General features: G+C 48.3%; 1 protein-coding gene across 1 annotated transcript in view; it reads left to right on the forward strand.

The window, feature by feature from the left end:
- The window catches only part of LOC121289704 (VPS10 domain-containing receptor SorCS1-like), a 409,049-nt gene that overhangs the window by 27,110 nt on the left and 357,117 nt on the right, over positions 1–24,822 (forward strand). Inside the window, exons 8-13 of the mRNA XM_041209328.1 lie at positions 341–466; positions 4,634–4,823; positions 5,900–5,913; positions 9,202–9,377; positions 11,170–11,240; positions 17,552–17,605. Of these exons, the coding sequence (XP_041065262.1) occupies positions 341–466; positions 4,634–4,823; positions 5,900–5,913; positions 9,202–9,377; positions 11,170–11,240; positions 17,552–17,605 (631 nt within the window). The remainder of the gene's footprint in view (positions 1–340; positions 467–4,633; positions 4,824–5,899; positions 5,914–9,201; positions 9,378–11,169; positions 11,241–17,551; positions 17,606–24,822) is intronic.

A 24,822-nucleotide genomic window follows, 5' to 3' on the forward strand; every position in this document is an offset into this window, starting at 1 on the left:
AAAGTAAACAGGTCAAGACCTGCATTAAAATCGCTGATACAGGAACGCCACATAAGCATTTGTCCACTGCTGTCACCAGCAGTCATTTCCAGAGGAGAATTGAAGCAAGATTTTAAAATGATGAACGGAATGGATGGAGTGACTGCAGAGAAGTTGATTGAGAGCACAGTGACAGCAGCAGGGTGGAAATAACCATTTTAAAAACTTGAAGTTGGTTTGTCTCAATGTTTCCCTCAAGTAAGTGTGACCAGACAATGTTTGGTTCACAGGCAGAAGAGAGATGAGAAAGGGGCAGAGGGTTGTAATGCAAGGGTTTCCATCTCTTTAACGTTTCCCCAAGGTTCCTGGCGCTGGTGAAGCAGATCCAGGGTGTAGAGTCAGGGAGGAAAGCCCTCAATGCTCATCCCATTTCTTCCTTCATGTTCAGTGAAGAGTCCCCAGATGTATTGGCAGGGGATTGTGCCGGGTACCCCTCAGAACAAGCTGAGGGCGGTGCAACCTTTATCTTTCAGCTGGCACCCATTTCATGCTATCGCACAGTCAGAATTACCCCCACAGTATCCAACTTCCCCCCCCCCAACCCCCCAGTGCTTCAGTGGGTTTGAGGGTGTTGTCAGTTCACTCAGGTGGAAGAAAAGAATCAGTCTCCTTTTCCGACTGCTCCACAGTGCCTCTCACCAGCCTTTGGATCTTGTGTTTGTGCAAATGTTGGGCAAGGACAAAGGATGGGGCTTGACAATGGCCAGCACCCTCCTGACACTTCCTGCTCAGTACTTGAAGAGGAGTAAGTTGCAGAGTTAGGGGGAGAAAAGTTGAGGTGTGGCATTAATTGTACATTAATTGAGTGCTTAATTGTATTCATATGGTGGGCATTGTCTGGGGACTCACTTGTGCTCCTATAAATAGGAGCAGAGACAGGGGCGAATGTGGCATAGTGGTATTGTCACTGGACTAATAATCCAGAGACCCAGGGCAATGATCTGGGGACCTGACCTTGGATCCCACCACGGCAGATGGTGGAATTTGAATTCAATAAATAGAAGCAGACTGAAAATTCTGAAGAAATTGAAAGATTAACTCTATTTCTCTCTCTCTGCGGATGCTGCCAGACTTGCTGAGATTTTCCAGCACTTTCTGCTTAAGTTATTGGAAGTGTGGTTGTTGGTTAGGAGGTTCAGGTTCATAATGTGTCTGTCCCTAAATAAAAGCTGAAACGTGAGTTAAAGATGAGGTTCCAGCTCGATTTTTCACCATCTGGTGATCTGGAGTAGAACATGCAGGACTAGATTGGACAGCTCTGCCAAAGAGCCAGTACAGGTATAACAGGCCAAATGGCCTCCGTTTGTGCTGTAAGATTCAAATGGCTGCTTCAGTGATATATGCGAAGGGGGCAGAACTCAACAGTAATTTGAGCCTGTGCCTTCAGGAGAGCTGGGGGAGGGGAAGCAAAAAAGCAACACATCCAACTGGCTTTGTGTGAATGAAATTTCTCACGATTTTATTTTAAAATAGAGAGACTAATTGAAAAACCTTTAACCCTCACTTCGGCACCCATGCTTTAGGTTTCCCCATCATAGAGGAATCGAAAAATGTAGCCGTGAGTTAACCCTCTGTCGGATTTCTGCTTATCTGTTGTAACCACCCTTGTTTCTTTGGGAAGCTAACCTGTAGTTACTACATGTCGACATACCATTTCAGCAAATCCTAAAAGGACAGCATTATTTAAAAATGTTTCTCTCAACTCAAATTACACACAAATTCAACAGTATTAATCTCCACTCATGCAATATTAAAAACATGGTATAAAGATTTGATTATATGGGTCGAAATCTTTCTGTTACTGGGCAGATTCGGTTTCAGGAAAGCCGAGAGTAGAATTATCCAATTAGCCTGGAGTGTGAGTGGAACCTCTCAGTGCATTAGCATAATGCTAGGATTAAAGGCATGGATTTCTTCTTTGCATGTAATATAGTCCCAAAACTTTGCGGCAAATGTTGTTAGTGGCCTTTTGCATTTATTTGGTAGCAACCTTGCACCAAGGGATCACTGCATAGGCTCCCAGAGATGACCCAGAGCAATTCTCCTTCAGCAGCCACACTGAGCACAGGCATGTGCCCAAGATTCATCACACAGTGGGTGTAACTTCCTGATTTTTAGGGTAGATGTTCAATGAGCAGCTGATTTCACTGTTCCCATTGTACACTAACTCCCACTCCTCAGTGTCAGTGAGTCTTCTGATCTTCACTAGCCCATGACAGTAATGTTTATTGTACAATCTACTCCTAAAACTTCTGTTCTTATTAAGCTGCATATTGTTTTGAATTATCCACTAACAGTTGCTTGTTAGTACAGAACTTGAATTTGGCTGAAAAGAGAGACATGTTGGCAAAGTTTCTCATCTTGAACTAATCAGGACAAATGCAAGAATGCCAAATTTCAAATGATCACAACAATTTAAACTATAAATTGTAAGTAAATTGTATAAACAGTAGGAATTGCTGTGACTGTTTGAAATTTGGCATTCTTGCATTTGTCCTAATGAATGCAAGATGGAAAGCTTCAGCAATATGTCTCTCTTTTCAGCAATTATTCACCAATTTGAATTAAGCGATGCTAATTTTGTAGCAAAGCGGGAATTAAAACATTCTAATTGTTAGATAATTGAAATGAAGCAACTTTAAGGTAAGTGGAGTAGATTTTACACTCAGTCACTTGCCATTTGGAAGAGGTGCTTTCATGTTGCTCTAGACCTCAGTTCATGGTTCCACCACCTTCTACCCAATGGCTAGTGACCATTTGTCACACATGCTGACTGCCTCCTTTTGAAAGCTGACTGTAATCCTTTTAAATCATGTCACCTTATCAGTAGTTCACAGGGAAAATCATGTTTGTTTTATATCAAGAGCCTTCAACCCAGTGAGAGAGAAAAAAAAATGGAATTAGATCAGTTCGAAGACTGTTGGGAGGCTGTCAAAACCAATCATAAGAACAGAGGCATGTTCAGCTTCTCGAGCCTATTCTGCCATTCAATTAGATCATGGTTGATCTCTATTTTAACTCCATATACCCGACTTGGTTCAGTAACCTTTAGTGCCTTTCCCTAAAAAAATGCCTATCAATCTGAGTTTTGACATTTTCAATTGACCTAGTCCTCAGCCTAGCTCTTTAGGGGAGAGTATTCCAGGTTTCCACTATCCAACAATCAGAAAAGTTAGAAGCTGAAGGCTGTTCCGAAAATTCCTTCCCTCTTATTGTTGGCTATGCGACTTGGGTCAGTAAAGGTTTAAAATGGAAAGTTAGTTTCTGATGATAATAGTTACAGATGCTGTCACTTAGTGCAGCCTCTGAAGAGTTTTTCAAAAATTCTTAATTTTCCACGCAACAACATTTTTGCTCTTTAGCATGGCTGCTTTTTGTGCCTATCATGGTTGAATGTCAGCCATGCCTCAGTTTGTAGCAATCTGAGGAAGAAGGCTGTGGATTCAAATCCCACTTCAGAGACTTGAGTTTGTTGGCTGCGCTGACACTCAGTGCAGTACTGAGTGGGTGCTGCACTGCCAGAGATATCTTTCATGTCAGACATTAAGCCACTCACTCTCGGACGTAAAAGATCACAGAATCACAGTGCAGAAGAGGCCCTTCAGCCCATCGAGTCTGCACCGACACATGAGAAACACCTGACCTACCTACCTTATCCCATTTACCAGCACTTGGCCCATAGCCTTGAATGTTATGATGTGCCAAGCGCTCATCTAGGTACTTTTTAAAGGATGTGAGGCAACCTGCCTCCACCACCCTCCCAGGCAGCGCATTCCAGACCATCACCACCCTCTGGGTAAAAAAGTTTTTCCTCACATCCCCCCTAAACTTCCTGCCCCTCACCTTGAACTTATGTCCCCTCCAGATTGACCCTTCAACTAAGGGGAACAGCTGCTCCCTATCCACCCTGTCCATGCCCCTCATAATCTTGTACACCTCGATCAGGTTGCCCCTCAGTCTTCTCTGCAACAGCGAAAACACCCCAAGTCTATACAACCTCTCTTCATAACTTAAAATGTTTCATCCCAGGCAACATCCTGGTGAATCTCCTCTGCACCTGCTCCAGTGCAATCCCATGATATTTTTTGAAAAAGAGCAGGGGAGATCTCCCTGATGTCCTGGCCAATATTTATCTCTCAGCCAACATCACTAAGGCAGATTATCAGGTCATTATCACATCGCTGTTCGTTAGAGCTTTCTGTCACTGTTCCTATTTTACAACTAAGTGACAACACTTCAAAGCATTGGCTATAAAGCGCTTTGGGATATCCTGAGACCATGAAAAGAGCTTTAGATGTAAAAAGAAAGAAAAGACGTGCATTTACCAATATTACAATGGAATACATTTGATTTTAGGCGCTCGGCATCAGCATCAAGCACTCCAGGGTGAGATTATCGTACTGAGTATACAGGATATGGATATGTCTACCTAAAGAGACAAATGCCAAATAAGCAAACAATCTCAAAAGTGAAGATTAGGGGGCATCAACATGGAAACGAAAGGAAAGCAGATTATACAAAGCCTGTAGGGAGAATTAACTTTGGGAGGAGCACAGAACTAAATAACTTAAAGGGGATATTATTACTATGAAAGGACCCCTGGAGATAATTGTAACACAGCCAAGTACAGTAATGAAACATTCTTCCAGTATCAAAACAGCAAGGAAAGTAGCTCAAGAAGGAGTCAGAACTTTGAACAACATAAAAGGGCTGATGACGATGAAGAGAAAGCAATCGCAATACCAAATGAGAAGTTCCTAAAAGAACAAGCAACTAGAGTAGAGGTATTCTGCCCACAGATCCTCTTTATTCAATTTGTTGCCAAGGCCCAGCTGTTGATCTTTCTCATTCCAAATCCCAACATTTTCTCCGTAGGAGGAATTCCACACTCCCACTGGGAAGTTATGCTCATTGTGAGGATAGGTTGAAGAAGATTGTCGACTCTGTTTGGACATATTCCTTGAAGTTTCATCACATGATCTCTTGCCTCCAGCTGCCCCATTTCTATACTCTCACTTGACCTGTCCAACCTCATGGTTCACAGACTTCTTATGCCAGCTGGAAAATGAATAGACTCTTCATTATGCGATTGAGTGATTCTTGACTGCAAGTCAAACTGCAATTTTCCCTCTGTCTCTAACTAGTAACCAAAAGTGATTAATGAATTGTTATTCAAAACACAATTTTTAAATGCCCCTGTGATATTTTTACTAGATTGTTTGAAGGTAAGTTTTTAATTCCTGAAGGCTCCAGGACAATCCTGGATGGTTGGCAACCTTACGGCAAAATGGGGTTACAGTGTTGTAGTACAAAATCTGTATTCCAGAAAGCCAACTGGTGAAGGATAAAACTGGAGCCAACATCTACACTTTTATTTACAGTGATACATCTGACAAGCATGCACTTCTGTATAGTTGCAGTCCGTTCCTGCATATAGGAACACAAGTGAATCCCCAGTCAATGCCCACTGCCTGCATACAACTGGTATACAGTTAACAGATTTCCTCTCCACTTTTAAATCAAAATTAGAATTTAAATGCACAATCAGAATTTCAAAACAAATTAAATCAAAGACCTCCATATCCTATACAAAGCATGACGTTGTGAGACACCCCTTTTCTAGGCCCCCTAACAATTTCTTCTGATTTTACTCCCTGTCCAAGGTGAGAATGCCAAGGCCATATTTTGTGTCCTCTTTGGTGAGGAAAGTGCCTGTGTCCATATATCCACAGCATTCTTCCATTGGTCATATTCCAAGAACATTGGAGTGTTCATACGTACCTGAACAATTTACACTTGCTTTCTGACATTTCAGTTTTCAGTCTGAATTTTTTTTTTACCTTCTAACCTTTACCTTTAGGCAGCCATCCTGTGGTAACATGTTTCCTTTCAAAAAGCTGATCTTTATGCACTTTTATAAGTTTTTGTTCCGAGAGATGCATTTTGCAAACATGCACCTCCTAACCAAACCACCAACAGTTTCAGTCTGTTCCTGTTTATACTCTTTTGGGTGAACCAATTAAAACAAATTAACGAATCAAGGACAAATCAAAAGGCAGCCTCTTAAAGGGATACTGCGAAAAGAAAGACAAAAATCTTAAAGGAAACTTACAAGACTCAAATTAAAACGTGATTAGGAATACAAGTGAATCCCCAGTTAATGTTCACCACCTGAATACAATTAAATACACAATTAATATGCAATTAACACTGGGTCCCTTGGGCATGGGATATCATTGTGTGTTGCCATTTAATATCCTTACTTTCTAAGTAATTGTATGCAAAACAGGGGCCATAAATGTGGACTTTACTAGAATTTAGAAGCAGTGAATTTTGCTCAGCTATAAGCCACCAGTGAGGGAATACCAGCCGAGGTAAAATGGTGCCACCGAGGTCTTTGACAAGACAGGCCCATTCTCTCCAATAGCGAAACAGGGAAACACTCTGACATCTCACCAGGTCCACTGGGTGGATGCCCTTGTAGTGCCTCAGGCACTTACTCCTAATGTACAGATCCCTGTGTCCTCAGGATTTAGGATAGGGAATGATGATTGGAACAAGGCCGTGGGCAGACTCTTTGCCTTGTCACTGTTCTGGTGCTAGAATGTCTATGCCCCAACTCTCTTCAAGGTGTCCATATTGCATTTCATATCCCATTCCCTGAACTTTGATTATTTTTAAGCTCCAGATGTGTTCCTACTTCCCCCATACATTGAATTCAAGACTCAGCACACTGCCTCGCAACCTTTTTAAAAGAAAGCAAATCGCTCCTCTTACATGTGGGTAAGCAATGCTTTTTAAAATGCATGTATGCACAACTGTGCTGCTAAAGGATATTGTTCAGATGTTTTCTAAAGTTCCGAACAAGCAGTTAGCACCTGGGAAGCTGGGTGGGGGGGCGGTGGTGGGGTGGGGGCGGTATGGGGTAGTGGTGGTGGTGAGGCAGAGTTTGAAAATATATTTGTGGATCAGCGGTGGGCATTGACACTGATTCAGTGAGGAGGGTGGACACCTACTTTACTTTCAGTCCTGAATAAAAGATGAGGCTTGGAATTTATTCAGCCTCGATGAGCATTTGCAATTTCAGCCCTGTCTTTATCTTGGTCTCGTTAAGCTCATTAGTTGGAATGTGCGGAACTGAAGCAACGAACGTGGGCGACCAAATTGTAAATAATTTCAGTAGCAATTTTTTTTTAAAAGAACTGTTTTTGGAATGTGGCCAACACTGACAGAGTTACATTTATTACCCTTCCATTCTCTGATGCTATGGCTCTATCCTTAATTCTACTTTGAAGTTGGCTCTTCTCTGCAGTGCTCTCTGGTGACATCAACTGCCCCCCACAGTGGTGCTAGGTCAGGTATTCCAGAGTTTTGACGCAGGACTGATGAAGGAATGATGATGTATGGCCAAATCAGAATGGTGCGTATGACTTGGAAGCTGGAAGCGACTGGTGTTGCTGCTCTTTCCCTTCATAGTGATAGAGGTGAGAGGGCTCAGGGATGCTGTAGAACAGATGGTGTTTCCTGCTTTCCTATTGTTTCTTAATCCCTGTGTAGAAGGAGGGAGTTAAATTCCACCCAGCAGAGTACGTCTCACCTTGACGATGTTACAAAAACAAAGGAAAGAGAAGTTCTGAGATTGGAAAGTCTAGGACCATTATCATCTTTGCCAAGTTAGCTGATCTAATTGGATTCAGCTCTTCCAGGTTGGAAAGAGGAAAAGAAAGGTCAGCCAGAGTTACCACCCCTGGGGGCCAAATGGCCTATTCTTGCTCTAACTCCCATTCCTGACTGTTAATCAATGATCCCAGCTGTGGGGAGGGCAATGGTGGTGCAGTGGTAATGTCACTGGACTAGTAATCCAAAGACCCAAGCTAATGCTCAGAGGGTGGGGAGCATAGGTTCAAATCGCAACACGGCAGCTGGTGGAATTTAAATTCAATTAATAAAATATGGAATTGAAAGATAGTTTCAGTAATGGTGACCATGAAACTATCATCAATTGTTGTAAAAACCCAACTGGTTCACTCATGCCCTTTAGGGAAGGAAATCTGCCATCCTCACCTGGTCTGGCCTACATGTGACTCCAAGCCCACAGCAATGTGGTTGACTCTTAACTGCCCTCTGAAATGGCCTAGCAAGTCCCTCAGTTCAAGGGAAATTAGAGGTGGCAAATTGTCCTTGTCAGTTACGCCTACACCCCATGAAAGAATAAAAAAGTGTGCACACTTAGACATTGGGATTGAACTTGTTTGTAGTGCCCTCTACAACTGAAGAGCTGGTCGGTGAGCACTTGAGTGAGGACTGGAATGCCTGTGGTACCCACTGCCCACAGGTGTGTTAGTGAACTTTAGGAGAGGAGATACTTAGGTAAAAGGTGCTGAGCTGAAACATGATTTGCTCAGTGCCAGTTAACACATGCCCTGGCTCAGTGTACACAGGCTCGATTTAGTATTCTTGACTACTCAGTGGGTTGGAATGGTTCCAATGAGCAGGAATAAGCCATTCAGCTCCCTGTTGCCTGTTCCACCATTCAATTAGATTGTGGTTGACCTGTTAACCTAACTTTGTCTCCTTGGTTTGATAAAATTTTACCTTTGGAACCCAGAATCCCTGCCTTAGGAGGCCAATGCCTCAAGGAGGCCATTTGGATCACTATGCATGTGCCATCTCTTTGAAAGAGCTGTCCAATTAATCCCACTCTTCGCCCACCTCCTGGAAAATTTGTTTTCCTTTGAGTATTTGTCCAGCTGACTTTGAGAATTACTGTTGAGTCTGCTTCTATCATCCTTTCAGGGAGCACATTTCAGACCATAACAGCTTGCTGTGTAAAAGAAAACCCTCCACTTCTCCCCTGAGGTGCCTTTCCTACTGTCTGACAATCCCTTCTCAAAGATAATAAGTGAGGTCTACTGACAACAAAATGACTGCAAAGGTCACCTGTGTAATAGAAACATCGCCGTTTGAACACAATGTGGTTCCATCTGACTCTTTTAGCCTGCGCTGAATTAGCCCCCTCTAAGGAGTAGCTTTGACCTGGTTCCGTTTCCCTGTTTTCTCCCCACATTCTTTTAGGTCCTTCTGCTTTTAAGTAATTTTACATTATCTTTTAGAGTCCAGTGATCAATTTGGTTTTAAAATTCTCGCCTTCATTTTCAATAGTCTCACCACCATCTCCAAGAGCTCCTCTAGACCCACAACCTTCCAAGACCCCTGCGCTCTTCGAATTCTGGCCTGCTGTGGATCCCTGATTTTTATCCCAGCCACCATCGATGGCTGTGCCTTCAGCTGCCTGGATCCAAAGCCCTGGAATCCCCTGCCTAAATCTCTGTGTCTCTGTATGTCATTCTCCTCCTTGAAGACTCTCCTTCAAGCCAACCTCTTGGACCAGTATCTCTTAATGTATTTTGATGCCAAATTTTGTTTGATAACACCTTGGTGAAGTAGCTTGGCATATTTTACCATGTTAAAGGTACCATATAAATTAAAGTTTTTATGGTTTAATGCTACTTGTGGTAAAGCATTCCACATTCTGTTACCTTTGTACATGAAAAAATTCTTGTAGATTCTAGACTAGCAAACCTTAATGCGGACATTTTTTAGATTTAAGTGAGCCCATGTCAGTCTATAACTGTCAGTCTGCAGTCTGTTGAAATTAATAAAGGCAAAGTAAAGATATTGAGTCGAGTGCAGCTTCAGTCTGGTAATATGGATAGCCTGCTGTTACATAGATATACAACTGCATAAGACCATAAGACATAGGAGCAGAGATTAGGCCATTCGGCCCATCGAGTCTGCTCCACCATTCAATCATGGCTGATAAGTTTCTCAATCCCATTCTCCCGCCTTCTCCCCATAACCTTTGATCCCCTTACCAATCAAGAACCTATCCATCTCGGTCTTAAATACACTCAATGACCTGGCCTCCACAGCCTTCTGTGGCAATGAATTCCATAGATTCACCACTCTCTGGCTAAAGAAGTTTCTCCTCATCTCTCTTCTAAAAGGTCTTCTCTTTACTCTGAGGCTGTGCCCTCGGGTCCTAGTCTCTCCTACTAATGGAAACATTGTCCCCACATCCACTCTATCCAGGCCTTTCAGTATTCTGTAAGTTTCAATCAGATTCCCCCTCATCCTTCTAAACTCCATCGAGTATAGACCCAGAGTCCTCAAACGTTCCTCATATGTTAAGCCTTTTATTCCTGGGATTCTTCTTGTGAACCTCCTCTGGACCCTCTCCAGGGCCAGCACATCCTTCCTGAGATACGGGGCCCAAAATTGCTCACAATATTCTAAATGTGGTCTGACCAGAGCCTTATAAAGCCTCAGCAGCACATCCCTGCTTTTATATTCTAGTCCTCTCGAAATAAATGCCAACATTGCATTTGCCTTCCTAACTACCGACTCAACCTGCAAGCTAACCTTAAGAGCATCCTGGACTAGGACTCACAAGTCCCTTTGCGCTCCAGATTTCTGAATTCTCTCCCCATTTAGAAAATAGTCTATGGCTCTATTCTTCCTACCAAAGTGCATGACCTCACACTTCCCCACGTTGTATTCCATCTGTCACTTCTTTGCCCATTCTCCTAACCTGTCCAAATCCTTCTGCAGCCTCCCTGCCTCCTCAATACTACCTGTCCCTCCAGCTATCTTTGTATCATCTGCAAACTTAGCCAGAATGCCCTCAGTTCCTTCATCTAGATCATTAATGTATAAAGTGAAACGTTGTGGTCCCAACACTGACCCCTGCAGAACTCCACTAGTCACTGGCAGTCATCCTGAGAAGGACCCCCTTATCCCCACTCTCTGCCTCCTGACAGACAGCCAATCTTCTATCCATGCTAGTACCTTGCCTCTAACACCATGGGCTCTTATCTTACTGAGCAGCCTCCTGTGCTGCACCTTGTCAAAGGCCTTCTGGAAGTCCAAGTAGATAACATCCATTGGCTCTCCTTTGTCTAACCTGATCGTTACCTCCTCTAAGAATTCCAACAGATTTGTCAGGCATGAGCTCCCCTTGATGAAACCATGCTGACTTTGCCCTATTTTACCATGCACTTCCAAATATTCTGAAATCTCATCCTTAATAACGGACTCTAAAATCTTGCCCATTACAATTACCGATTACAGTTCTTTGGCTAGTTTGGAGAAAAGACGACTCCGCCATTCTTATCTTCGGGCTCCTCTTCCAGAAAGTAAAGGTATGGGGAATTCCCAATGGGAATCCATCATGCCATGTCTGACATGACGAAGGGGCAAAGATAGTAGCCCTGCAGCAAATGGCGCTAAGGTAGGCATCAGTACCAACAAAAGAATGCTCCAAAAGTGAGTTAAGTATAAGATTCATGGTGTTACTGTCAAAGTCGGCGCTCAAATTTCCTTATGTTTACACCTCAGAGCTCAGCAGGCTGGCCAACTGTGGATGGATTACATGACCTCCAACGTTCTGCCCTCACATTTCTACCTTGGTTGCCAGACATGTCCATCCATGTGGCACACCATACAAATATGCGAGTTAGGAGCAGGAGTAGGCCACTCAGGCCTTTGAGCCTGCTCTGCCATTCAATAAGATCATGGCTGGTCTGACTGTAACCTCCTGCCTACCCCCGATAACATTTCATCCCCTTGTTTATCAAGAATCTATCCATCTCTGCCATTCAAAGACTCTGCTTCCACCGCCTTTTGAGGAAGGGAGTTCCAAAGACTAACTACCTTCCGAGAGAAAAAAATTCTTCTCATTTCCCTCTCAAATGGGCAACCCCTTATTGTTAAACAGTGATTCCTAGTACTAGATTCTCCCAGAAGAGGAAACATCCCCTCCACATCGACCCTGTCAAGACCCCTCAGGATCTTTTATGTTTCAATCAAGTCGCCTCTTACTCGTCTGAACTCCAGCGTTTACAAACCTGGCCTGACCAATCTTTCCTCATTAGACAACCCACCCATTCCTGCTATTAGTTTAGTTAACCTTCTCTGAACTGCTTCTAATGCATTTGCATTCTTCCTTAAATAAGGAGATCAATATTATACTCAGTATTCCAGAAGTGGTCTCACCAGTGTCCTGTACAACTGAAGCACAACCTCCCTACTTTAATATTCAATTCCCCTCGCAATAAGTAAACAGATTTTTTGGCCTGTATTTTACCGTGGACATCAGAACTCAGACACTGAGGAAAATAAGCTGGTCAGGAGCGCTCGCATGCTGACAGCAGGGCTGGCTTGGCAACTTTACCACAGGCTGCCCCCAAATTGGCTGTCTATGGGCCCGTTGTCCAAATGCGAATGGTGGAAAGGCTTCTAATACTGCAGGCCCACTCAGACAGCTGGCATCTCTGAACCCTCAGCAATGCCTTCCGGGGGAGGTGGTTGCTGCTGTGGTATGCTGGAGACCTGGGGGGCTGGGCCAGCTCAGTAGATAAACAAAAATAATTTGGGGAGGGGGGCACTGAAGGTCAGGGAGGAAACCTACTGGTGGACACCATGGGAGCTGCCCTCCCTTCCCCCCAGCCCCTCTTTGGGGAATCGAAAATGTCCCCCATGCCCACGCCCCCAACCCCACCCCCCAACCCCACCAAGAGCTGCTGCAGGGAGGCCACCTCCAGTTGGCTAGCGGTCTCTCCAGGGGCTGGGGTTTCATCACCACACCAAGTACCGCCACTGGTGAAACAGCCCAGCGGCTGGACCATGTAAGGGAGCAGGGCCGTCATGGATCCCTACAGCCTTACCAGCACCATGCCCCACCCCACCCCACCATCACCATCACCCACCTCCTGCTCCCCCCCCGACCACCACTACCGCCCACCCCCTGCTACCCACTCCACCACCACCCATCCCCGCTACCCACCAGCCCCACCCTGTCCCACCACCACCCAACCCCTGCTCCCCCACCACCTCCACCCAACACCCGTCCCCCCCCCACCACTGCCACCCACCTCCCACTAGCCCCCCCGCCCTGCCCTACCCCACCACCTCCACCCAACCCCCGCCACCCAACCCCCGCTCCCCCCACCTCCACCCAACCCCCGCCACCCAACCCCCGCTCCCCCCACCTCCACCCAACCCCCGCCACCCAACCCCCGCTCCCCCCCACCTCCACCCATCCCCCACTCCCCCCCACCTCCACCCATCCCCCACTCCCCCCCACCTTTACCCAACCCCCACTCCCCCCCACCTCCACCCATCCCCCACTCCCCCCCACCTTTACCCAACCCCCACTCCCCCCCACCTCCACCCATCCCCCGTTACCCCCCATCCCCACCCTACCCCACTACCACACACCCCCCAGCTCCCCCCCACCACCACCCATCCCCCACTCCCCCCCACCTCCACCCATCCCCCACTGCCCCCCACCTCCACCCATCCCCCACTCCCCCCCACCTTTACCCAACCCCCGCTCCCCCCACCTCCACCCAACCCCCGCCACCCAACCCCCGCTCCCCCCACCTCCACCCAACCCCCGCCACCCAACCCCCGCTCCCCCCCACCTCCACCCAACCCCCACTCCCCCCCACCTCCACCCATCCCCCGTTACCCCCCATCCCCACCCTACCCCACTACCACACACCCCCCAGCTCCCCCCCACTACCACCCATCCCCGCCACCCTCCAGCCCCACCCAACCCCCACTCCCCCCACCTCCACCCATCCCCCACTCCCCCCCACCTCCACCCAACCCCCACTCCCCCCACCTCCACCCAACCCCCACTCCCCCCCACCTCCACCCAACCCTCGCTCCCCCCCACCTCCACCCATCCCCCACTCCCCCCCACCTCCACCCATCCCCCACTCCCCCCCACCTCCACCCAACCCCCACTCCCCCCCACCTTTACCCAACCCCCACTCCCCCCCACCTCCACCCAACCCCCACTCCCCCCCACCTCCACCCATCCCCCGTTACCCCCCATCCCCACCCAACCCCCACTCCCCCCACCTCCACCCAACCCCCACTCCCCCCCACCTCCACCCAACCCCCACTCCCCCCCACCTCCACCCAACACCCGTCCCCCCCACCTCCACCCAACCCCCACTCCCCCCACCTCCACCCAACCCCCACTCCCCCCACCTCCACCCATCCCCCACTCCCCCCCACCTCCACCCATCCCCCACTCCCCCCCACCTCCACCCAACCCCCGTTACCCAACCCCCGCTCCCCCCACCTCCACCCAACACCCGTCCCCCCCCCACCACTGCCACCCACCTCCCACTAGCCCCCCCGCCCTGCCCTACCCCACCACCTCCACCCAACCCCCGCCACCCAACCCCCGCTCCCCCCACCTCCACCCAACCCCCGCCACCCAACCCCCGCTCCCCCCACCTCCACCCAACCCCCGCCACCCAACCCCCGCTCCCCCCACCTCCACCCAACCCCCGTTACCCAACCCCCGCTCCGCACCACCTCCACCCATCCCCCACTCCCCCCCACCTCCACCCAACCCCCGCTCCCCCCCACCTCCACCCAACCCCCACTCCCCCCCACCTCCACCCATCCCCCACTCCCCCCCACCTCCACCCATCCCCCGTTACCCCCCATCCCCACCCAACCCCCACTCCCCCCCACCTCCACCCATCCCCCACTCCCCCCCACCTCCACCCATCCCCCACTCCCCCCCACCTCCACCCATCCCCCACTCCCCCCCACCTCCACCCATCCCCCACTCCCCCCCACCTCCACCCATCCCCCACTCCCCCCCACCTTTACCCAACCCCCACTCCCCCCCACCTCCACCCATCCCCCACTCCCCCCCACCTTTACCCAACCCCCACTCCCCCCCACCTCCACCCATCCCCCGTTACCCCCCATCCCCACCCTACCCCACTACCACACACCCCCCAGCTCCCCCCCACCACCACCCATCCCCGCCACCCTCCAGCCCCACCCAACCCCCACTCCCCCCACCTCCACCCATCCCCCACTCCCCCCCACCTCCACCCAACCCCCACTCCCCCCACCTCCACCCAACCCCCACTCCCCCCCACCTCCACCCAACCCTCGCTCCCCCCCACCTCCACCCATCCCCCACTCCCCCCCACCTCCACCCATCCCCCACTCCCCCCCACCTCCACCCAACCCCCACTCCCCCCCACCTTTACCCAACCCCCACTCCCCCCACCTCCACCCAACCCCCACTCCCCCCCACCTCCACCCAACCCCCACTCCCCCCACCTCCACCCAACCCCCGCTCCCCCCCACCTCCACCCAACCCCCACTCCCCCCCACCTCCACCCAACCCCCACTCCCCCCACCTCCACCCAACCCCCGTTACCCCCCATCCCCACCCTACCCCACTACCACACACCCCACAGCTCCCCCCCACCACCACCCATCCCCGCCACCCTCCAGCCCCACCCAACCCCCACTCCCCCCACCTCCACCCAACCCCCGCCACCCAACCCCCGCTCCCCACCACCTCCACCCAACCCCCGCCACCCAACCCCCGCTCCCCACCACCTCCACCCATCCTCGCCACCCTCCAGCCCCACCCAACCCCCACTCCCCCCCACCTCCACCCAACCCCCACTCCCCCCACCTCCACCCAACACCCGTTACCCAACCCCCGCTCCCCCCACCTCCACCCAACCCCCGCCACCCAACCCCCGCTCCCCCCACCTCCACCCAACCCCCGCCACCCAACCCCCGCTCCCCCCCACCTCCACCCAACCCCCGCCACCCAACCCCCGCTCCCCACCACCTCCACCCAACCCCCACTCCCCCCACCTCCACCCAACCCCCACTCCCCCCACCTCCACCCAACCCCCACTCCCCCCCACCTCCACCCAACCCCCGCCACCCAACCCCCGCTCCCCACCACCTCCACCCAACCCCCACTCCCCCCACCTCCACCCAACCCCCGCTCCCCACCACCTCCACCCAACCCCCGTTACCCCCCATCCCCACCCTACCCCACTACCACACACCCCACAGCTCCCCCCCACCACCACCCATCCCCGCCACCCTCCAGCCCCACCCAACCCCCACTCCCCCCACCTCCACCCAACCCCCGCCACCCAACCCCCGCTCCCCCCACCTCCACCCAACCCCCGCCACCCAACCCCCGCTCCCCCCACCTCCACCCAACCCCCGCCACCCAACCCCCGCTCCCCCCACCTCCACCCAACCCCCGCCACCCAACCCCCGCTCCCCCCACCTCCACCCAACCCCCGTTACCCAACCCCCGCTCCGCACCACCTCCACCCAACCCCCGCCACCCAACCCCCGCTCCCCCCACCTCCACCCAACCCCCGTTACCCAACCCCCGCTCCCCACCACCTCCACCCAACCCCCGTTACCCAACCCCCGCTCCCCCCACCTCCACCCAACCCCCGTTACCCAACCCCCGCTCCGCACCACCTCCACCCAACCCCCGCCACCCAACCCTCGCTCCCCCCCAGCTCCACCCGCCCCCGGTCCCTCCTCCTCCACCCAACCACCACCACCCCCCTCCCCCGCTCCCACCCCGTCCCACCCTCCACTGCCTGTCAGCCTGCCTCCTGGAAGCCAGTAAAATCCTATTTCTTTGTGAATTCACTCTTGATTGTCAGTAAAACAGCCGTTATTCCCCATCTCTGTGATGTTTATCATGACTAAAACACAGACTTTTTTTAAAGGGTGGAATTTTTCTTTGGTTTGCTCACAGCCGTGTCCTGGAGATGAATCGTTAATTCCTGGAGACTCCAGGACAATCCTGGAGCATTGTCACTCCCCGTGCCTTCTAATCCCTGGCACCTGTTGAGGTGAAAATGAGAGAAGCTGGATCATTTTTAAAATTTATTCTTTCATGGGATGTGGGTATCACTGGCTAGGCCAGAATCCTTAATTGCCTTTGAGAAGGTGGTGGTGAGCTGCCTTCCTGAACCGTTGCAGTCCATGTGGTGTAGGTACACCCACAGTGCTGTTAGGGAGGGAGTTCCAGGATTTTGATCCAGTGACAGTGAAGGGACGGTGATATATTTCCAAGTCAGGATGGTGATTGGCTTGAAGGGGAACTTGCAGGTGGCGGTGTTCTCATGTGTCTGCTGCCCTTGTCCTTCTGGTGGTAGAAGTCACGGGTTTGGATGGTGCTGTCAAACAAGCATTGGTGAGTTGCTGCAGTGCATCACTGGTACACACTGCTGCTACTACGCAGTGGTGGAGGGAGTGAACGTTGAGGCAGATGGATGGAGTGCCAACCAAGTGGGCTGCTTTGAACTAGATGGTATCCAGTGTCTTGAGTGCTTTTGAAGCTGCACTCATCCAGGCAAGTGGAGGGTCTTCCCATCACACTCCTGATTTGAGCCTTGTAGATGGTGGACAGGTTTTGTAGAGTCAGGAAGTGAGTTACTCGCTGCAGAATTCCCATCCCTCTGACCTGGTCTTGTAGCCACAGTATTTATATGGCTAGTCCAGTTCAGTTTCTGCTCAATGGTAACCCCCAGGGTGTTAATAGTGGGCGACATAATGCTGTCATTCTCACCGAATTTGCATGGAACCACCAAAATATGGACAGGCCCCTCCCGCAGCCGATGGGAATTGATAGCAAAGCGTGACACCGGGTTTGGGCGGCACAGAAGTCTGCCCAACTTCAGAACAGGTCCGCTCGGTTTAAACTCACAAGTTGGGTGGAGCTGATTGTGGAAAATCTAGACTCCAAAAATCTAGGTCCTTTCTGAATCCATTTTAAGATGGACAGAGTTGGACAGTAGGAGGGAGAATGGGGTCATGAATTATCATGCGCCATGAGAATAAAAATAATCCCACTGAACCAACGGTAGATTCGTATGCTTGACTGCTATCATCTTGTCATGAATGATAACTCAGAGCTCTTTCTAGCATTTCATTCACTTCGGTGTATATAATTGAGCCACAGCTAAAGTATCAAAACCTTGCATTTTGCCTCTAGCTTCAATTATATGTCTAAGAGTCTCAATCCACTTCCCAGTGTATGCGAGCCTAATGTATTAACTGCCTTCCTATTAACCATCATTTGACAATGAAATAAATCAGGGACGAAATAAACCCTTTAAATGCTTTAAAACAAATCTCTCAGTTGTAGTCTTGGATTTTTAAGTCACTGTAAAGGGCATATAATGTAATTGGATAGCAGAGTCTGTTGGCAATCTAACATGATGTGCCACTGTGAGTAAATTGTTGACTCTTGCTTGCAAGTTCAAGACTCAGGCATTTCCATCCCAGTGCTATGAAATACAGTTCATCGTTGACACTCGATATTCTTCGTCAGATGTCTGCGGTGTTGTTGTGGAAACTGTCAAGTGGAGGCCCGCAGCGTTCCAATAAGAAGAAAGAGAAAATGAGTGGACCATCCACTTCAGATCATTCTTATACACCCAGAGAACACCTACTGCTGCTGTGAGGAACCCAGAACCCTTACTAGGCATAAAACTCATTCGAGAGCACTTAACAATATTGCAGTCAGGATATTTTGGCAGCAAAATATAAAGTCGTTTTTTCTGACTAAACACCATTAAAAGGCATTAATGAAAGTTTTCTTTTTACACTCAGTTTACCTGTATGTTTGGAAATTACTCCTGCTTTCTGCATGGACCAGCAATGGTGCTTTTACTATGGGCAGAATTTTACGGCAGTGGGATTTTACATTCCCGCTGAAGTCAACGGGGTTTAGAATGTCTCGCCGTATTTTACAGCCTCATCCCCCCCAAAATGGGGCCATGAAATTCTGCCCTATGTTGCCAGTCATGGCTCAGTTGGTAGCATTCTCAAGTCTGAAGACCGTGGATTCAGCTCCAATGCCAGAAACTTGAGCCTTAAACCAAGGCCTTCATCTGCCCTCTCACTTGAATCTAAAATACCCCATTGCCAGATTTTGAAGAAGCCCAGGGCTTGTGCAGGCCCAATATTTACACCGCAAAAAAACAAGCTATCTCCTCATTATCACATTGCTGTTTGTGGGAGCTTGCTGTGAGCAAATTGGCTGCTGTCTTTACTATATTACCACGGTGACTATACTTCAAAACCACCTTATTGGCTGTAAAGTTCTTTGGCACGTTCTGAGCTCTTGAAAGGCCCCATAGAGATCCAATTCTTTCTTTTGTATTGTCTGTTGTAAAATGTGAGAGGGAGTAAAATTTCAACTACCCCTAGGCTGGACAGTTGAGGTGTAAAAAAGGTGTGAACCTAGAAATAACTGTCACTGAGATTAGTGGACAAATGTTTAATGGATTCGTATGACGTTAATTTTCCCAGTATGGGCAGTCCTCGGACTGACGATACAATTGGTTCCTGAAAACTGTCTTAGGCCGAAATGTCGCGGCTTGGAACCGATTTTCCCATAAGAACAATGTCATAAATGGGGGATTGGTTCCTGCACCAAGGCTCGACACCCTATTTTCACCAAAATAACCCAGAACTTTGTATTCAATCTATTATGGATGAGTAATATAGTAACATTAATACATTTATGTTGTAAATAGCAATCATGTTATCATAAAAAAAATCAAGTTATAAGCTAAAAACACATATAGAAATATAGTACAGTCCTGTATTAATGGTGTCAGAAGAGCAACTGAGTGTCCTGAGTGAGGGAGATGGGCAGCTCAGAACATAAATGCGCACATATGAAATTTTGAACTTGTTCCCTGGCGTGGAGCCATAAAGTCGAAACTGATGTGGGAAAGTGAAAAGTGGGAGTCAACTTGTAAACTTGGTAAATGCCGTTCTTTGTAACGCAAACGTTGTAGAGTCGAGGGCTGCCTGTATTTAACAGATCCACATAAGTTAATCACTGACTTAAAATAGTGAACAAGAGAAAAGTCACATGATAAAGGAAGAGTTTGCCTGCTGATACCGCTGTTCATTCATCGTTTCATGTATTTAAAATCAACTTCTTTCACGACCAAGGGCCGAATTGAGGTTAGTTTTGCAATCTATCATTTCTTTCAAGTAAAATAGAAAAAATACAAAAGTGGTAGAGCAGAGTAAAACGATGTGTTGATCATTAGATTAAGGTCCTTACATTGTGAGAGTTCAAAGTCTGACAATCATTAGAGTTTAGTCATTGTGCAGATGAGATATGGCCTGAGACTATTCTTGAATCTTGTTGTTTTACATCTTAATTCAGTGGGTTGCTTTGAGCTCCATAGCTGGTAGCCACTATGAGGACTGTCTGTGGGTAGAAAATAGTGAAACAAAAACAAAAATAGCTGGAAAAACTCAGCAGGTCTGTCAGCATCTGTGAAGAGGAACACAGTTAGTGTTTCGAGTCCATATGACTCTTCACCAGGGTCATACGGACTCGAAACGTTAACTGTGTTCCTCTCCGCAGATGCTGACAGACCTGCTGAGTCTTTGCAGCTATTTTTGTTTTTGTTTCGGATTTCCAGCGTCCGCAATTTTTTGCTTTTATCTTAGCAAATAGCGAAGTTTGGAGTTCAGCAGAGACCTCGTCAAAGAATGGCAGAGTTGGTCACGTCTGTTCTTGAATGACACCAGGCCACAATCGTGAAAGTAGCTGAATAACTCTGGTAATCAGGGACAAGAATGACTTAGCAAGCCCTTTACGCCATGAATTCTCACTAGGCTATAGCTTGGCCTTGTATAGAATCAGACACATAAATCTTCAAAAGTGGGAGGACAGTTTGATGAAGTTGTAAAATAAAGCATATGGAATCTTACGGTTTATCAATAAGTCCTCAGAGGAAAAAACATAAAGGGATGATGATAAAATCATACAAAACATTGGTTTTAGCTGCAGTTGAAGCTTAGCTTGGGTATTCCACAAGGCAGACTGGGCTCTTTGGTTGCTGCCAATCTAAGATGTGCCGCAGGATGAAAATTGTGGATTGTTGCTTTCAAATCTATGGCAGAGCCATTGTCCTCTAGTGGCCTGTGCCATGGAATATGGGAAACGGTGTATGTGTGATGAGAATCACATGTATCTGCAGTGCCACTGGGGGTGATGCCAAGTGGAGCCAAGACCAACGCAACAGGCCACAAAGATTACAGCCCAAAGGGGACAGAATGACCAGTAAAATGTGAGCCATCATGTCCAGTTTTGGGTCTCTTGCTTTAGGCCACTGACAAAATGCCAAGAATGTTATCAAAATGATATCAGGTTTAAGAGGTTATAGATAGGAGGAGACACCAGAGAAATTAATTTTATTAAAGGTTAAGAGGAAATTCAGTAGGGTTGTTCAAAATCGTGGGAGGTTTTGGCAATTTAAACAGGGAAACATTATTCCCATTGGTCACACACTATAGGGCGTGAATCTGAAATGATCACTTAAAGAATGGAGACCGAGGTTAGGACATTTTTTTTGTGCAGAGCACTGTTAACCAGAAGCAGAAGTGCAAACAGAATCCATGATAGCTCTTAAAATGGAGGTTGGCAAATATCAGAAAAGTATTTATTTTTTAAAGGATGCAGTGTCAGTGATGGCTCAGCTGGTAATCCTCTCACCTCTGAATCAGATGGTCGAGGGTTCAAGTCCTACTGCCGAAACTTGAGTCTAGGTTGACACTTCAATGCTGTACTGAGGGAGTGCTGCACTATCAAAAGTGCCATCTTTTGAGAAGATGTTAAAGTGAGGCCCTATCTGTCTCCTTGAGTGGATATAAAGGATCCCATGACACTACTTCGAAGAACAGACATCGGATAGGATAAAAATTGATGACGAGGTATTGGAAAGGTCAGGAGTACTTAAAGCTAATAAGTCACCGGATCGAACGGGATTCATCCAAGGATACTGAGGGTCATAGGAGACTATGGAGACACTGGTCATAATCTTCTAATCTTCCTTAAATCCAGGAATGGTGCCAGAGGACTGGAAAATTGCAACTGTTACACCATTGTTCAAAAAAGTGTGCAAGGATAATTCCAGTCTAGTAGGTTTAATCTCAGTGGTGGGAAAGGTTTTAAAGATGATCATCGGTGACAAAATGAACAGTCACTTGGGCAGAAGTGGGTTAATAAAGGAAAGCCAGCATGAATTTATGAAGGCAAATTATGTACAACTAACTTGTTTGAGTTTTTTAATGCTGCAACACAGAGGGTTGATGTGGGAAATGCAGTCGATGTGGTGTACGGTGGACTTCCAACAGGCATTTGCTAAAGTGCCACATGATAGGCCTATGAGCAAAGTTGAAGCCCATGGAATAAGTGGGACAGTGGTAGCATGGATACAAAGTTGGCTGAGTGACAGATATCAGAAGACTGCATTTTCAGTGGCCTGGAGGTAGGTCTGTACGCGAGCGTGGGAGGCCCAAAGAGGGAAATTGGGCCACTGAACAATGCATTCCCGTCTCCATGGAATTTAGCAGGAATCGGAGTGACGGCGGGAATGGTTACCCTGCCAACTGCAACGGGTAACCAATTAGTTAATTAATTAATTAACTTATTTAGGGACACTCTCCTTATACTGACTGGATTTACTAGCTAGGACAAGGGATATTTTTCCAGTGGGGAGGCCATGCGTGAAACAATGGTGGGGACCCTGTGGAGCCAGAGGCTTCATTCACGTGGAAAGCGCACTCCAAAAATTGGCTGCAACTGTGGCGGTGCATATTACTGTGGGAGGCTTTCCCCTCTTGTCTTTTGGCCCTCTTATTTACCCAATCTGGAGCCAGTGACCAGGAGTGGTGGAGCCCTCATGCCCACTTACCTACTTCAGCAGCGCCCACCTCTGACCATCTAATGGCCTCCTATTGGCCCTCCAGACTCAGGAGACCACTTGCCGTCCTTAATTGGACGGGGTTTCCAGGTGGCTGCCTCCTTCAAAATCTCCCTTTGGGTCCTGTCGCTGGGATTTGCTGGTTCCTAACAAGCATTTCACCCCGAAGGCAGGATCGCGATGCAGGAACAAAAACCCTGCCCAGAGAATAGCGGTAAACAGTTGTTTTTTTTTATGTTGGAGGTATTCAGTGGGCTTCCCCAGGATCACTTCTTTGCCCTGATATACATTAATAACCTAAGACTTGGGTGTGCAGAACACAAATTCAAAATTTGCAGATGAACGAAAACTTGGCAAGTGTATGAACTGTGAGGAGGATAGAAATAAAATTAGGTATAAATATAAAATTGGTGATAAGGATAGAAGTAAAATTCTAAACAGGAGCAAGAATAGAGGTATAAATGCACAAAATGTTGAAGGTAGCAGGACAGGTTCAGAAAAAGGTCCAAAAGGCATACAAGATCCTCGGCTTTATATAGAGAGCATAGAGGATAAAAACACGGATGTTATAACGAACTTGCAGAAAACTAATGGCTTCAGCTGGGGCACAGTGTACAATTCTGGCACCAAACTTTAGGAAGGATGCGAAGACATTAGAGAGGATGCAGAAAAGATTCATGGGAATGGTTCTAGGGGTGAGGAATTTCAGTTACGTGGAATAGAGTGAAGAAGTTGGGCTTGTTCTCCCTCGAGAAGCAACGGTTGACAGGAGATTGATAGAGCTGTGGAAAATCATGAGAGGTCCAGATAGAATAGGTAGGGAGAAACCGTTCCCGTTGGCAGAAGAGTTGACAAGCAGAGGTCGCTGATTGAAGGTGAATGGCAAAAGAATTAATGGTGAAATGAGGAAAATTTGTTTAATGCAGTGAGTGGTTAGGATCTGAAACGTACTGCCTGAGGATGTGGTGGAGGCAGATTCAATCATGGCTTTCAACAGGGAATTGGATAAACACTTGAAAAAATCAATTTGCAGAGCTGTGGGGAAAGGTCGGGGGAGTGGGATTCACTGAGTCGATCTTGCAGAGAGCCGGTATGGACGTGAAGGGCTGAATGGTGTCCTGCTGTGCTGTAATCATATGTTTCTATGGCAGGGGAGTTCTTCCTGCTGCCTTGGTCAGTATGTATCTCTCAATGTTCATCACTAAAACAGACTGTCTGGTCATTATCACATTGCTGTTTTGGGACTCGGTGTGCAAAGAGGCTGCCACTTTCTACCGTTGGTATCACACTTCAAAAGTACACCATTGGTTTTAAAGCACTTTGGCATATCCTGGCATACTCTTGTACTTTTTATTGGACTCTGCAGCACTGGTCACTTCTCTCTGAATCGCGAACGCCCACCCTGGCCCTTTATCCTGTAGCTCTGTAAACGTTTTTTTTTCTCCTGGTGTTTATCCAATTCCCTGTTGAAAGCCATGGTTGAACCTATCTCCGCTGGCGTTTGCTCCGTTGCCCATCTCACATGTGGGTGTCTGATGTGTGAGGATACAAAAGAGATTCCGCCCTAGTGCAATGGGTTCTGAGATGGTTGATAATTCCAAAGTGCGGTCTGCAAACTCCGCCACATGTGGGGCAGGCGGTGCTTGAAGGGTTGGGTAGATGGGTTTGTTTGGAGATTTGTGCACTCCCTCCTACACCTCGACTTCACCTCTGCATGTTCCCAGTGAAGTCTCTCGGTGTGCTTGGTGCCTTCCTGAATGAGCCTTCGCCATTGTGGTTGGTCACAAGCCATAGATGTGCCTAATAGGGTCTGTTATATGTTGTGAGCCCTGTCCATTGGGGAGCTGGGATAACAACGCCTAAGCCCATCTGTTTTATTTTACTCATTCGCAGGATATAGTGTTGCTGGTCAGCATTTTATTGCCCATCTGTTGTTGCCTTTGAGAAGGTGGTGATGAGACACTTTTTTGAATATACCTGAGGGGTTTCTGAGGCCATTTTGGAGGGGAAGTTAAGAGTTAAACACATTGCTGAGGCCTGGAGTCACACTTAGGCCAGACTCCTGAAGCAACTCGGAACTCGGGCGGGTCAGGAGACTCCCAGGAGAATAGCGGAAGTGCTTTATGGATGTCCTCAGACCATCCCTAAAGAGATCAAACATTCC

Source organism: Carcharodon carcharias, chromosome 17, assembly GCF_017639515.1.
Source record: "Carcharodon carcharias isolate sCarCar2 chromosome 17, sCarCar2.pri, whole genome shotgun sequence".
Taxonomy (NCBI): domain Eukaryota; kingdom Metazoa; phylum Chordata; class Chondrichthyes; order Lamniformes; family Lamnidae; genus Carcharodon; species Carcharodon carcharias.